General features: G+C 47.4%; 2 protein-coding genes across 4 annotated transcripts in view; one reads left to right on the top strand and one right to left on the bottom strand.

Moving 5' to 3' along the window:
* TSPAN4 (tetraspanin 4) overlaps positions 1–2,217 on the bottom strand; it is a 443,427-nt gene extending 441,210 nt beyond the window's left edge. Inside the window, exon 1 of one of the 3 annotated variants that reach the window (XM_080405636.1) lies at positions 2,050–2,217. The gene's annotated coding sequence lies outside the window, so the exon portion shown is untranslated. The remainder of the gene's footprint in view (positions 1–2,049) is intronic. The other 2 variants (XM_080405637.1, XM_080405640.1) reach the window with 2 other exon arrangements.
* Positions 2,218–2,271: 54 nt separating this feature from the next.
* Positions 2,272–6,970, top strand: POLR2L (RNA polymerase II, I and III subunit L). Its single transcript, XM_080405661.1, has 3 exons — positions 2,272–2,415; positions 2,837–2,938; positions 6,507–6,970. Exons 2-3 carry the CDS (start codon positions 2,844–2,846, stop codon positions 6,613–6,615), a joined length of 204 nt encoding a protein of 67 aa, XP_080261787.1. The 5' UTR covers positions 2,272–2,415; positions 2,837–2,843; the 3' UTR covers positions 6,616–6,970.
* The last annotated feature ends 9,145 nt before the right edge of the window (positions 6,971–16,115 follow it).

Genomic DNA, 16,115 nt, shown 5'->3' with positions numbered 1-16,115 from the left:
TATGTAGCAGTCTCTCCAGGTCACAGATCATAAAAATCCTTACGTTTTCTAGGATCAAAGAAGCTACAGCCATAAAAGACCTATTAGTTCATTACGCCCATCACCCAGCCAAAGCAGGTTATCCAGAAGAGACATAACAAAGTTAAAGTAATATTGTGAGGACAAGCCAAGTAAACTTTTCTTTGAAAAAAAGATGCTAAGCAAAGTCAGATAAGAGGACTAGGTCTGAAAGTTAAAATTTAGTTTTGTTTTTAAGAAATAAGCAAGCACATTTCCACAAGACAGCTCTGTGATGCTAACCTACATCTAATGATGTGGCTCTGCCATGAAGCCCCTGTGACAAGCCCCTCTTTCTCACTTCCAATTGCAAACTTCCATCTCTAAACACAAATGCTTTTCACCGCACAATTCAGTAAGAAAATTACTTTGGAGCCCTCGTGCTGAAAATGCATCAAATCACAGTCTCCACATTCTCAAAACCCCACCCCAACCCCACCCCCCCAAAAAAAAGAAATCAAAGGAGAAAAAGAAAATACACAGTTTGGCTCCCACTGGCCTACAATAACAATAATGATGATAATCTAGAGATCGCAGGAGGTTCATCTACCCTCCAAGTCAAGTCAATTTGCTCCCCTCACAACTGTGTATAATTGTTCCTGGGACTGCAAAAATTACTGTCTTTTCACTAGCGATCAGAATTGTAAAAATGCTTTCAAACAGCCTCAAACCCTTATTTGTTAAAACAAAACTATTTGCTTTTTTACAGTTCAAGCAAAGTCTGGCATTTCTGTGCAGAGGGTCAATAATCCAGTCGTTCAAAAAATAGTCACGAAAGACATATTAACATAAGCTGTGCATTAAGACACAATTATTTATATGTCTGACAGTAATGGCTCTGCACTGTGCACTGTATCAACGCACAGATACTTTAGCAGGAAAATAAAACACTTGGAGAATTTCTGCTCTGCCCAAGGACAATTAGCATAATCCTAGCGTCATAACAAGAGAACAGTAAGGACTGACAGTGTTCAGACTAATGCTTCACCCCAGAGCCTCCAGAAGAGCAGCATCTGTCCCTGAAGTTCATAGCCGTCACAGCACGATTCCCTTTGCTGGATGCACACAGCCTGTGCCTAACGCTTCCCCCGGCCTCAGGTTAACGGGATACAAGCCTATAGTTTCAAGATGCGTTATCCTCTGCTCCCAAACCTCCCTGGCTCAGGGGCACCCCATGTAATCGGTTGATCGCCTCCCGAGCCAGGGGAGCATCCCCCGTCCCTCAGGTACCGGGGAGATCGATGCTGCTGGGGCGGGCAGCGCCCCGGGGGCAGCGGGGAGCGGCCGGGGCGGGACACGGACCGTTCAACCGCTCCAGTGTCACGGCAGCCACGCAGGGGTCACGGCAAGGCAAGAGCAAGGTTAGAAGTCAAGTAGCACAGCTTCAAATCCAACCTAACCCCAGAGGGGTTTTTTTTAATAAATAAAAAAAAAAAAAAAAAAAAAAACCACCAAACTCTCGGCAGCCAAGAGAGCGCCCACAACTCGGCTGGGATTCGAGTTCGCATTCTAAAGGAATAAACGCTGTCCGGGCTGTGCGGAACGACGGGGGAGGGGGTAAAATAAATAGATAAATAAATAATTAATAAGAACGATAATAACCACCCCTCAGGGCGGGCGGCAGCCGCTCCCGCCGCCGAGCGCGGACAGAAGCCCCGGGCGCGGGCGCGTCGATCCCTCAGAGCTGTGAGGACGGGAAGCCGCGGAGCGAGCCTCCCGCCGGCGTCCCCCAGCCCCGGGGGGGGCTCCCCAGCCCCCGCCTCACGTCCGCCCAGCCACCCCTCAGGCGCGCCGCGGGACTCTGCCCGCCGCGGGCACCGGCTCCCCGACCGCGGGCGCCACCTGCACCGGCTCCCCTGAGGGAGCGGGCTGGCGGGCGGGCTGCTGCGGGGTGCCCCGGCTCCGTCTCGCAGCGCTCCCCGCCGGACAGCGCTCGGCGGCTGCTGGGCTGCAACCACCAGTTGCGCTTCCCGCCCCGGACGGCTGCGGTACCTCAGGGTGGGATGAGGAGTCCCGTCGCTGCAGAAGCCCCTCTCGCAGCGCAACAAGTGCCCACCCGCCGGGGAACGAGGAAGGAGAAGGAGGAGCAGGGGCGGGCGCCGCGCTCGGTCGCTCCCGCCGCCGGTGCCGCCGCTCCGCGCTCCCGGCGCCCCAGCTGCCACTCAGCGCGCCGCACGCGAAACGCGAACCCAGCCCGCCCCGCCCGCGCTCTCTTGAGCCGCGCGGGACGCCGTACGCCTGGCCGCTACCACCCCGCCGCCTGCGTAGGAGCGGGGGGGGACTGGGGCGCCTTCCCCCCCGCCTCCCCCACTGGTAGCGACCCGGTGGCCGTCACGGCAGCGCGGAGGAGCCGTTACGGTAGGAATCGCCTGAGGGGCCGCGGCCCCGCGGGAGCTGCCCCGGCACGGCGGCGAGGAGCCGGCAGGAGGGCCGGGGCCTCCTTCCTCCGGGGAGGCCTGGCCCGTGAGCGAGGCCTCGGCCTCGGCCCCGGTCCCGGCCGCGGGCTCCCCGGCCCCGCAGCCACCAGGCCCGTCCGTTTGCAGGCCGCGGGCAGTGTGACCCCCCGCCGGCCCGCCCGGGCGCACAGTGCCCGGCCTGTGGTTCCGCTGGGCCCCGCTGCCCCGGCCCCGGGGGAAGGCGCCACCCGGGCCGCGGCCCTGCTGGGGCCCGTCCCTCGCTGCCGTGCGGCCCGAGGGGGGGCGGGCTTCTCGTGGCGCTCCGTGAGCGCGGTGTTTGGTCACTTTGCCTTGTGTGATACTGTTGGTTTTTAATGTTACAGTGCAGAAATGATCATCCCAGTCAGATGTTTCACGTGCGGCAAAATAGTTGGGAACAAGTGGGAAGCCTACCTGGGCCTTCTGCAAGCAGAATACACAGAAGGGTGGGTATTACTTCTGTGTCCTTTCACTCAGGTTTTAGATGAAATTGTACAGCGTGTAAGATAATTAAGTGCAGCATCACAGCTCTAGGAACTAGCTGTGCCCAGGCTAAAAACCACAGGTACATTCTGAGGCGAACTATGTAACCAGAGATTAGAAATTATAATGGATAAGGAAATACTGCGTGATTCCCTACCGAATCTTTCTGGGTAGGAGTATGGAAGTTGCCAAGTCGTAACCTTTATACCCAAAACAGTCTCAAATATTTAACTCTATATGGGACGGGAAGGAAAGAAACAAACAGTACTGTCAACTTTTATGCTAATGTGGGTTTTTCAAAGGGTAGAGAAAGAAAAAGTTACAAGTGTAAAAAGTAACTGCCATTGTTAACAATGTATACCCCTTTTAGATTTTCTGAAAAACATTTCACCTTCGCTGCCCAGAATTGCTAACCTTATTTGAAAGCACTGCTTTGCTGGGGGGAAGGGGAAGTTTAATGGCTCTAGATAACTGACTGGTCTATTTTAAGAGGTTTATGCATGCTTTGCGTAGCCAGAATTGTCTTTTAATAGTTCAAGGAGGGTCTGGCTGTGGTGGGACTACTTCAGAAGGGTTTGAGAAGGTGACTTTTGAGAAATATTTACGTTGTCATCCAATTTAAGTATGGGAGGGAAAAACAACCCACAGATGTTTGCCACTCAGAGAAATGTTAGAAGTCTGAGACTTCCCAAAGTGATGCTGAAACTATTAAGTAGAAAGAAAAGAGTATTTGCTTTGCATTCAAATGGTTAGGGTTACTAATAGTTCATAGGTATAAGTCCATTTAAAAACCTATCAGAAGAATGTAAATTAACAACACAGATTTCACTGCTTTTTTATCTAGAGTAAATCTGAAAACATTCTTATGGTTTAGGATACTGTTTTGTCAAATGTTGAACAGTGGAGCACAGAACAAACAGGAAAGGAAGGCTTTGGTAGTTGTAGTAGGTAGTTGTAGGTAGTTGGGATTACTCTCTGTGCTTCTCACTGTTGATGTGGAGTTTGCAGGGGAAAGATGCCCTGTCCCGCCACCATGTTATCAGTTTCTTTAAAAACTGTCCAGTGAAAATCATTCAGTACTTCTCCTAAATCTCATTATTTCTGTGAGTAGCCGTTTTAGAGTGCATTTACATGCCAGAACCTGTAAAACATAGTTGAGTAGAATACCGCAGCTGCTAAGCTAAAGGTATTTGGAAAGTTCCGACAAAAAAACAAATAATTTTTCTTTCATTTATGAGGTTAAAATCTTTAAAATAATACGGGTTGCTAATCATTTATCACTAATACTGAAATTTCATCAGAGCTATTCTGGTAGCACTTCTGACTTACTTTCCAAGTATTACATTTCAGTATTTTTCCTGTCTTCATTATTCCCCTGCTTTTGAGTGTAACAGGAAGATGTACATTGTTATTGACAAATGCTCACTTGAAAACAATTGTTGTGGTCACTGTTGTGATTCTGGGATGCCTGATCAAACTGATGCAGTTATGGTATTGTAAGATAAGATCAAAAGCAGAGTTTACAGATATGGAACAGTTAAAAATCTTACAGACTAGTGTCAGAATCACTGTTAATGGTGGCTTAAGAAATGGGTGGACAAAATGGGAGAAACTAGTCTAAACAATTTGTGGTTAAAAAGACCCACAGCTTTATGTTTGTCCCTTAAAATTGCTCTCTTTCCACAAGTCCTTGGAAGCTGGAGGAAAAAGGAAATACAATTGAAGTTGTTTTAGCAGAAATGTATAGTATGAATTCTAAAGTTGTGATTAGTGTTAGTATTTTGCATCTCTGATAACTGCATTTGAAAGTTCAGAACTTTTCAGATAGCCCTTAAAACTTATACTATCCACAGACATTAGATGCTTTTGTTCTCAAGTGTTTTGGAAAGTTTAGATACCGTGTGATATTATTTATAAACATTCTTTTTTAAAAAATACACATTCATATACTTTTAACTTTTGCAAGTGCTAGCCCTAAAATAAATAGCCCTGCTATTTAAGCCCTTGAAGAACTGTTGGTAGGTACAAGGACTAACTGACATCACCAGAGAAGCTGCTGGAGTTTGACTCCATGCAGTCAGACTGCACTACTTGACACCAAACAAGTCCAGCTTCGCAGAGGCTTCCTTTCAGTCATTTGCACTTTAGAAAAGTATCTATCAGCTTCTTCCTACAGCAGAATTACAGGTTTCAGGAAATTACATGTGTTTTAAGCAAATGCTGGGTTGTTGTATGGCATCATATAGATCTAAAGACCTGAGATCAGTCGTATTTCATGAATGTCAAATTTTGAAGGAGTGTCAGACTGGCTTTATGGCTGATAGGTTGGTGCTGAAGAGCTTGGATAGTGTCACTTACCTGTGAGAGCTCTGATAGTGATAGCCATAGGAGATGGATACAGTGGTTTAGGCGAGGGTGACTCATACATTCTCTACCCAACCATAAGAATCTCGAGTAGTCACTCGGAAGGAATTAAGTGGAAAGACTGTAAACTACAAATTTCTTGTTGAGCAGTCTGCAGATCCTTATTTGTGTATTTGTGGGGAACAGGTTGTATAACTGAATGCTGCCTTACATTGGAGCTGGAAAGGATTTTAGCCTTCCTCAGAGTTAGCATCCCGTCCGTATGTGGGGTAGTTATTTTAGTTTCTGTATATCTCTCACCCTTTTATCATCGCTTAGATCACACATTTATCTTGTGAAGTAGGCAGGTATCACCCTCAGTTTACAGAAGCATGTTTTAATGGTGCTTAGAGATGTTATTCCTTATTCCTGAGTCAAGAGACTGTCTAGTGCCTTCGTGCTATCTTCTGCCATACAACTAACAGGAACTGTAGCCAGCACCAGTAATTACGGACTGTCCAGGATTTTAAGAGTGGAAATTACTTCCCATGTTTCAGAACTGTGTTCCTGTCGCTACACTGACACCTCTTGATTGATCAGATCTATCTTTAACCAAATCAGCTCAGCTCCTTTCTTTTCTACAGACTGGTGTTTGTAAAAGGAAGACAGTTACCGTAACTAAGTAAGTGAGGTTAGAAATGTACCATATTTCAAGTCTCTCCAGCTGTGAAGACAAAAAATTTTATTTCCAAAACCAAAAGGCTTGCATTTCATTTAACCTTGCTGTTTCATGACCAAATGAAAGGAACTACCCTCACGAGTCACGTAGTTCGGAAGAGGAAATTCATAAGAGTTAGTCTGTTATGGTTCTGTTCCTATGGGTGGGACTTCTGCAGACTTACCTCAGAAAGTTTGGTAGTTGTGTCAGCTGGGCACCACCTTCAGCAGAAGATCTTGTGCTCCTGCAGGCCAGAGAACAGGCAAACACGCTGTCAACAGCAGTAAACAGAAAAGAACATTAACAGCACATGCTAAATTTCGGTTTCTTCGTTTGAACTGCAAGCAAGTTTTTGTCTCTGATTAAGCTCAAAGTAATCAGTGTGTTGCTTAGGAACACTTACAAGTGGTTCTGACTCACTTCATCCTTTTTTTTTTTTCTTTTTCATTGTTGTTCTTGTTCGTTAATAGAGATGCCCTGGATGCCCTTGGTTTGAAGAGATACTGCTGCCGCAGAATGCTTCTAGCCCATGTGGATCTGATTGAGAAGCTTTTGAATTATGCACCCCTGGAGAAATAAGATTTAAAAAGTACCATGCTGCAAGCCATGTGGAACGTATCTCTAATTCTAAACTTGAAACTGGTCTTCAGGCAGTAAAGGATGAAAGCCACCTGTAGTGCAACCGCTGAGAGATGTTTGCCTTCTGGAGAAAATACTGCTCCCAGCCACTAACCTCTTTCAAGGAAACAAAGGAAGGATGAAGTCTGCTTAACCAAGATTTGAAGATTGAATTAAAAGTTTGGATGCTTCTTTTTAAATTTGTTTGGAGCTTTGTGAACTTTTAGATGCTTCTGCCAGCAAAAATAAACGCTTTTCATGTAGAAAATTTATATATTCCATAAAAATGTTGAAATAAAGGAGGTCTTTCCCCGTAGCCTTCCTGCTGTTTCCGGTTAGTGCTAAGTATGTGCTTGGATCTTGCCATTTGCTGGTGCTGGTTACTTTGAGGTTAGGCGTACTACTAAGTAATCAGTTCACTGTTTTGTGCTAGTCAGGGAAGAGGGTTAGAAACATGGGACAGAAGCACAGGGTTCCAGCGGCAGGGAAGTGGGCGAGTTTGGTCGGAACGAGGCATGACTCCTTGGAGCTGCTGGAGCTAGCAGAGTTACTTCCACTGCAGTTAACTTGTGGTCTCTACCCCAATTCTTATATAACACTGGGGCTGCTGTATTATAAAAAACAGTGAATCAGATGGTGCAGTACCCTTCATTTAGGTAAAACATGTATGAGTGTTCCCATGCAAAGCACTGGATGTGAGAATTTACGCACGCTGGTGTGAACAGGATCAAAGTCTTGATCTTGCCAAGCACCTGCACCACGCTGTAGCTGGTACACATGCGAGCTTTCCACTTGTTAGTCATTTCGTTGGCTTCGTGTTGTGCTGCGCGTGTGGTGTGGCACTGCCTGGCCAGATGGAATGCTCTGCACTCTTGTGGTGGCATGAACCACTGAGAGGTCAGCTGTACATGCAGGGCTTGTGAAGGTTACCTGCACTGAGGGAGCGGCGCTGATCCTGCCGAAAGCTCTCCCCTTCCTGCTGTATATTGGCTTGAAAGCTGGACCATGTTTCACGCTGTTCTCTGACAGCCAGAAAACGCATCGTTCCGGGTGGCGTATGCACAGGCAGACACACCCACCTCACCTGAAAATAGAGGCAAATTTCTACATCTGTGCATGCTCAGGATTCTGTTTTAAGTGCAGCATTGGTCCATATGTAAATGTAGGACAAACCATCGTTACAGCAGCCTTGTAGAAAACGGGCTGGAACAGACAATACTCCCTGGGTTTGTGGTCTCTTACTCCTTAGTACAGTTAAGCCTTTGGCACTCGCGCGTGGGCTGCTGGGTGAGAGGTGTCTCTGTGGATTCTTTTCCGTAGCTGAAGAACTACAAAGAAGTTGCTTTGAACAAAACCTGGGTTCCAGAGATGGTAATTATTTTATGTGTTTACTGGGTCAAACTCATACGCACAAACCTTAAAACTCGATTGTCTCACAAAGTAAGTTGCAGGACAGTGTGTTTGGCTATCACCCCACCAATCTTTACACTTGAACTTGCTTTTCAATTTAGTACACAGCAATAGGAGATGTTTCCCATGTTCAGCAGTTCTTCACTGAAGACATTTTAAAACTATACGCTTTCTTCTAATGCAAGAGAATTAAGCAATTAATTCTAGCATTTGTTTCATAGCTGGTTGGATAGCTTACATTCTGCACGCCTGCTGTATTAGCTAGCTAAATGCCTCTTTAAAAAACCACAAAGCAACCTTCACTTGTCTCTGAGGCTATTTTTTCAAAGGGACATTATGAAATAGAGGATGACCTTTCCAAGCTGAAGTCGTGCAGGACACTTTTTCACGTTACAGTGGAGCGTTACACGGAGCTACGTGCCAGCTTGTTCACAGACAGATCAAAACGCCGTGCCCAGCGCGCATTCCGTGAGCTGTACTGAGAAAGTGCAGCAGCCCAGGCTGGTACGTCTGGCAGAGGCAGCCGTGCATTATGCCGTGTGGAAAGCTGTCCTGCATCAGTGCCAAAGAACTGGATTACATGAGCCGACAGGACTTTGTTTCTATCTGCAAAAGCAATTTTCTAATCTAGTTTTCTGCTTTAGAATAACATGTTTCTTTTCACAGCTGATGCCAAGTTGTCTGATATGAAAAGCTAGGGCTCTTAAATACTTATAATGAAGATGCAATTTGCAAAAACACAGCAGGCCTCATTCAAAAATTCAAAGGAAAAAAAAAAACTCTCTGGTTGCTCTTGTTACCGTTCCTCAGACAGAAAACAGGGTGCAGTGGAAGCTAGTGACAGGCTGGTATCGCTCTGTCAGACAAATATTACACAAGGAGCAGCAAAAAAACCTGAGTAGCAAGACTAAGTCACAGCAGGCATTAATATTAGCTCGTGCAGCTCATGACAACCTGTCTGCATCGCAGCTTTTCGTCCGGAGTTTGCAAACACAGCATTGACCAGAAAAGCCATTTCTGTTATGCGGCGAAGCAAACGGTTTATCATGTTCGTATGAAAGGTTGTCTCAGGAGTTTTGTCCCTGGGAGGGTTCGGAGCAGAAACAGAGCTTAAATCCTGTTCCATAAAGAGTGAATGAATTTTTCAATGAATTTCCAAAAATCCCAGCTTTCACCCCTGCTCATCGGTAAGTAGGAAAGTAATTCCCTTTTGGCTGTAATTTCTCCTGTGCTTGCTGCTGCAGCTGTTAATAACATCAGCTTATCGGATCTGCTTTCTAACCTGCCAGATCTCTTTGAGAAGATCCATTAAATATGCTCACAACAACTGTACTTTTTAAAGCAAATAGAAGAGACACATGCATATACACAGGTAAAAAAAGGAAAAAAACCCTCACTTTTCCCTGAATCTTAATAAAACCAACAGATAGGCAGATAGCAGAACCAACAGATAGGCAGAAGTGGCAAAAAAGAGAAATTGTACTGAATATGCAGCCCCTAATTACATGCAGAAATCTGTCAGTTGGGAGATTGCTGAAAAAAACAAAAATTCCACCACTCCTCTGCCATCATTTATTCACTTGATGTATAAAGTATTTTGGAAATTTTTCAAGCCTGTTTTGAAAGACTGGTGCAGGGATCATGCTAACCTGGTATTGGAAAAGCAAGCAAGTGCCATTAGAAGTGTAACCCCCCCACCCCGTCACCCAGGCTGCAGCCTCCCGGGGCAGGGCAGCCTCGGCCAGGACTTCACACATCACTCGTATCAAAATAACGACCTGGTGCCCGAGGAGCACAGGGTGGGAGCGGAGGGCATGGAAGTACAGAGGAATCAGCTTGAATCCAGCATCCTGCTTCTGCCTGGAGCATCAGCACCAAGGTATGTGTGTGCTGGAAAGCTTTACGTTTCTTGAAATGACAGTTTTAAGCAAAAAAAACCCTCTTGATCACGATTCTGAGTCCATCTGCAGGAAGGAAGTGAAGTGCTTTCCTGCCTATTGGTAACGAGCCTCCAGCCTTGTATTTCAAAAGGAGTTTTACTCTGAAAAACCACCCAGAGGGTGATGTACTGAGATGTGTGCTGTGTTTTTGTTCTTCCCATGACCTTTCCCCAAATGCAGCCTGGATTTGGATACTGAAGTCTGACTTCTTGTCTATACTTTCTTGTCTGTGTGAAGAAAAACACAAACTCTGAAAACCCCAATTATAACCAGTGCAAAAACTGCATAGCTGCACGTTGCCATAGAGATGCCTAACTAGCTCTGTGGCTACAATTCTGCATTTCACTGGTAATAAACTACGACGACCCAGCACATGAGCTACCTCTTTCCCTGCAAATAGTTCTACAGGAAAAAAAATTCCCACGAACACCCCCAGCATGCCACCCCCCCCCCCCCCAAACCAAACCATACAGCTCCAACCAAATCCAAATAACCTGTTTGCCTCTAAACGCAGTTTAATTCCAAACAATTTCTAACTCAGTACTGATCCTAGTAAGAAAACATTATTTCTACTTCGTCGCCTCTCTGAGCAGACACATGTACATCCAATTGAGCTTAGTTAGCCAGCAAGATATTCTTACTCTTGGAGCTTCTTGGTTGAGACATCTCCAAAATAATGTTTCCACCTGCCTCTGACCACCCAGGTGATGCACACAGCTTTGATTTCCCTTTCAGCACATTTTCATTATGATATACAGCATGGCTTTGTTTTCAGATCCAATTTTGATTCAATTTCTCCAGCCAGTGAGAAAGCATTTTTAATTGTTCAATAGGGACAGCACAATAGAGGTGTTTGAAAACCCAGGGCAGGAGTCATGTGGCCGAGACTTGGGCTTTGCCGTGCTGCCCGGTTTGATGTGTGGCCCACTGAAGTCTGTGGGAGCCTTTTCATTAACTTCAACGTGACTTAAAATGGCCTGGTAGCATGTGGTGCCTTACGCGACTCGAGTGTCCAGGATTAATTCGTTTTGTTAAGTTCTGCTAAGAAAAGCTGTTTGAGATGCCCAAGCCTTAGATACTCAAAGAGCTTTCAGATCTTGCTGCAGACCTCAGCCATGTGTGTCTCCAGCACATAAGGCCATTAAAAAAAAAAAAAAAAAAAAAAAAAAGGTAAGAAATTATCTCTAGCTTCAGCGTCTCCAGCCACCCAGGGGGAGCTGCAAGGCAACTGTCTTCACATCGGGCTAGAGTTTGGCAGCAGCACAATATTTACGTGGGAGCAGGTCTCATTTAAACTCTTTCTCCTCGCCGCTCCCTTACAAAAATCTATAGGGGATGTAGAGCCAAGACATGCAGAGAGCATTAAGGCTCTCACCACCGATCTTATTTCTCCTTCTCCACAAATGCACATGTTCCAGACTTTGTCAGTCACCTGTTTGGGTCACCTACACCTTGTCCTGTCCTCATAGGTCACACACAGCTGGGGTGAAGACGTGGAGCTCCAAAGCACCACACAAATCTCCGCACAATTTCCTTCCGGATGCATCTGCTCCCATACCGAACACTGTGTCTTGTAACAGCCAAGCTACAAAGTTCATGCAGGAAAGTCCTTGATTTATCCCTCCCAAATATGAAGCAAGTATTTTAATAAAATGGGTTCATTATTTCCTGCTTTCAGGAGCTGAATAAATAGTGATCAAAGGAAGGCACAGCACAGCGGACAAAAAGCTAAAAGCCTGAACGCTTTGGGGAGCACAAGAAACTGGCAGTTAACAGCAAACTTCAAAGCAATCTGCAAAGGCTGTGGTCAGGACTTTCTGTAGCACTGAGGATTTGGAATTAACCCACACCCCACCCCATGGGCTGGATTTGGAGCTAGGAAGAATGGATACTGAATACCCGCACTTTGGGAATCAGACCTCCTTCTTTTAAAAGCAGGTCTACCTGGAGCACTCTAAGAAATTAACTGCTTTAAAAAAAAAAAAATAAAATAAATGAGTGCAGCAGTAGGAAAGCTGCGCTCAGCATCCACCTTCAGGTGCTGACCTTTATTGAGCTGCTACTTTCCACATTTGCTTGGGGTTCACCACAGTGGTATCTACAAGCTTGGAACTACTTCAGAGATTAACATAAATGTCACCGTCCTTACCAACACCTCTGCAGAGATCCGATCCGAGTGCATGAAGCTCAACAGGATCTTTCCTCCAGCACTGGTGTACCTGGGGTCCATCCCATTCCACGCTCTGTTTGCTTTCTTCAGGCTGGTCACGTCAGCAGCGGAGGCTCCCTTAGCCTGTGTCCACATAACATCATTTTTTGTGTCTTTCAAAGACTGAAAAATGCTTCCCCTGAAGGTGTATATTTAGGGACAGGCTTTGACAAGAACCAATTTCAATGTCAAAAAAAAAAAAAAAAAAAAAAGGGAAAAAATGGCATTACACAAGCCTTGGGCAAACTTGTGCCGTGCCTCAGTTTCCCTGCCTGCATCTGTGAGATGGCACTCACCCCACTCTTCAGAAACCATCAGAGGTGGGCAACGAGGAGAAGCCTAATCTCACCCAACCACTGGTATCTTCTTGCCTCCCTTTTATCAAGGACCCCTATCATATACTGTCCACTAATCCTAATAGAATACCTTTAAACAGATTAAAAAAATGCTTTTTGACTGTCAGCACAGCCCAGTGCAGGAGCTGCTGATGGAAAGCTCCTGCCCTGAGCCTGTGCAGCAATTCAGAGATTGGCAGCGTCACTGGCCCTGGCAATCCAGCAGGTGCAACACAGCTAAAGCCCAATTATCTCCAGCTATTTACTCAAAGCTGCTTTAAAGTCCTTCCCCTCCCCTTTTTTTTTTTTTTTTTTTTTTTTTTTTTTTTCAACTAAGTCTTCCCCGTGGTAGCACGTGTGAAGCGTGCTCCTTCCTAGACAGCACTAGAAGAGGGAAGGGAGAAAACGTCCACTTAGTGGAACACTGGGGTAAGTGGCACTCAGAGCAGTGTCACTGCTCCCGGTTAAAGGCTGCACTGATGAAATAGGATGTGCTCCTACCACCGTTTATCAGCCGCTACCCAGCAGCTGACAGGTTCTGCCCAGCTCTTCATCAATAGGGTAATGGCTTGCAATACAGCCAAGCCCTCAAGCCTCCCATTTCCAAAGAAAGTGGAAATGCAGAACTTTTATAATTGAGTTTATAAATTTATACGCAGTAATGGAATAGCTAACGCTTAGGCTGGAGGTATAATGACAGGGTTTGCTGAAATCCTACCCCCCCAAAAAAATATTTAAAAACAAAACCAAGATGAGTGCTGCTCTCTGCTGTAGGCCTTTGTTTGTAATGAGATGTGCAGCTGAAGCAATTACTAACTTCATTTTTTTTAAAGGAGCAATAGTAGTTTGACTAGGAGGTCTTCCTCCAGGAATGAGCTAGTAAATGAAAGCATTAAGTTAATAAGGGCTTGAGTGCTTCAGATGATTACAGAGACAGCCTACAGCTCCACACTTCACCAACCTGATTTTTTTTTTATTATTATTATTGTCAAAACAGCTTGAAGAAAACCCCCTTTGGATCCACTCAGCATTAAATGCAGCCTAGACAAATGGCTGCTTCCCTCCATTAAGCAACATTTTTAAAAGGCAAAAAAATAATAATTAAAGTCCGCTGATGAATAATTACTTCTAATAAATAAAGAGAAACAAATGCCATTGGCCTCAGCAGCTTTCACGTCAGCTAGCCAAGCTGCCACCGAACCAAAGGAACATTGTGTCCTGTGACGGCTGGGAGCAGCCGCGTGGGGAAGCTCCGTTTCGGCTGCAGTGGGAGGCGTCTGGAGACAGACGTGGCTTTGGATGGTTGAGCAACAGCCAGAGCAAGCCAGTGGCTCCTGACAGCCCGGTGTCCCCTGGCCGCCCCACTGCCTCGTGCCTTTATCCTGGTCTCAAACCACAGATGGAGAAACCTGCCTTGGGCCAGGTCCGGAACAGAGATCTGCGCTGGCCGGAGCCAAGCTGGAGCCTCCACCCGGGGTCAGGGTGGTCATGCGCTGCCCGAGTGAGGGTCTGTCGTGGAGGCTGTGGCCATGCTGCCCTTGCCCCCCCAAGGCACTGGTGCTTACCCCCACCCCCTGCCAGTGCAGCATGCCCGGGCGGCCAACAAACGCCAGCTGCTTCCACATCTCAACCCAAGGCAGATTTTCACACCAGGTGACTCCTCCAGGGGTCCCTTGGGCAGCAGAGCTCTTCCTTCTATTGGAGGTTTCTTACAAATTATCCTCACCCTTTTTCACTCCCAACCCACCTCCCCCAGGTGTGTTCCCAGCTCAGAACATCCAAAACTTAATTTAAACTCTGGAGGTGATCGGCTGCACTAACCAGAGCGAGCTTCAGACCTTTGCTCCCTTCTGCTCGCCCACTTCAGGGGGCTCTGCCGGCAGAAGCGGGGAAGTCATATTGCATGTGAGGCCACTGCAATATCACAAACTTAAGCTGGTTATTTCTTTCTTCATTATTTTAAAAGCTACAATATTCAGGTAGCTCAAGGAAAAACAACCTTTGGATTTCGTCTGCTCATAAATCCATCACAACAGCTTGGGGGAAAACAGTAAATAAGGTATTGGAAGAAGAGCACAAGAGGCCAGAAGAAGAGTATCTGCCTCTGGATGTGATATTTGCAACCGAAGCCAGGTACCAGGCTGTGATATTAGTATGTGGTATTGATTTGTTCTTAATCCAGAGAAATGCCCCTGTAATGAACTCTGCTGTGCCCTTAATGATTTCATATCGAAGGATGTTAGGTGCCTTGCTCATAACAGAGTAACAGCAATTCCAAAAATAGCAAGCCTCATAATAAAATGTTATTGAGGAGCCTGAATTTCAATATAAAAGGGACTCTGCTGTACTCAAGGGCTTACTAGATACAAATGCATACTCTAAAAAGTTGTATTAAAGTCGTGTTGGCGTCTGAGTTACGGAGGCGATGTGAGATGCTACTTCAGGGAGCAGCTGAGCCCCAGGTCCCCAGCAAACTTCTAGGCAGATGTGGTACAGGCTGGATTTAATCCCACCCCATGACTGGGGCTGGATGCCTAGAAAGCGCCAAGATGCTTTTGAGAGCTGCCTGCAAGCGCAGGAGAGCGCAGCCACAGTGCTCCTCCGCAACAAACAGGGACAGCACGGGAACGGGGTGCTGGACCAGGTGCCACGGGCCTCATCCTGGCTCTGCCGCTCAGCAGATTTATCTGGTGATACCATCTGGGCAGGAGCCTCCCTGCCGCCGCAACTGGTGCAAACGGGTGTGCGAGAGGGCAGCCACGGCCGGCTGCCGTGGGAAGAAGCCAGCACCAGGCTCAGCACCACCGCGTTGGCAGCCCCGTGCCGAAGGCTGACCTCGCCTGCGGGCCATTCCTGTGCAGCCCCAAATAAACCTGCCGGCGGGGCTCCCCACCCCCACCCGGCGCGGACCCCAGCCTCAGCCCGGCGCCATCGGCAGGACCCCCGCGGCTGGGGAGGGGGGCGGCTGCCCATCTCCCACCGCGTGCCGAGGCAGCCGGCAGCAAGGGCTGATGTCCAGCCCGGCACGGGGATGCGGTTGGCAGCAGGTGCGAGTTGCGGGGCGTATGCACGTATGAAAGCAGCAGAGCGAGGCAGAAGGCACCCTCCCGGCGTCAGGAGGCTGGGCGATGTCTGCAGAGCCAGGGGTGAGATGATCTCAGAGGGCTGGCTCGGAACGCAGAGGTGTCTGTCTGCACCCAGCTGCACGCCTGGCCTTGGGGAGGTCTCCTGGCCTTGAAGGGGTCAGGGATACGGAGCGTGCCACCCAGCTTCGTACCCCGCTCTGCCGAAGGGCACTACCAGGACCCATTTGCACCTTAAGCCTCGCTCACACTCCTGCTGCCTAGATACTACCTATTGCTGCTGGCTTACTCCTACCCGCACTGTGGGCCACTACAGCCCAGGATGCAGAGCAAGCGGCCCCCGAGGTACCCCAGCAATGCCAGGAGGGAAACACAGGGAGGGGGCACCGGTGCTCCCCTTCAGGAGGGGACCCCACTCCTGCCCCAGCACAGCTACCCCCTTTGCAACAGCTTTTTTCCATTTGTCCTTTTCCAATCCACTTTC

This window comes from Falco punctatus (genome assembly GCF_963210335.1).
Source record: "Falco punctatus genome assembly, chromosome: 10".
NCBI classification, from domain to species: Eukaryota; Metazoa; Chordata; class Aves; order Falconiformes; family Falconidae; genus Falco; species Falco punctatus.
Note: the sequence above shows the minus strand (reverse complement) of the source record. Positions and strands in the feature narration are given on the sequence as shown.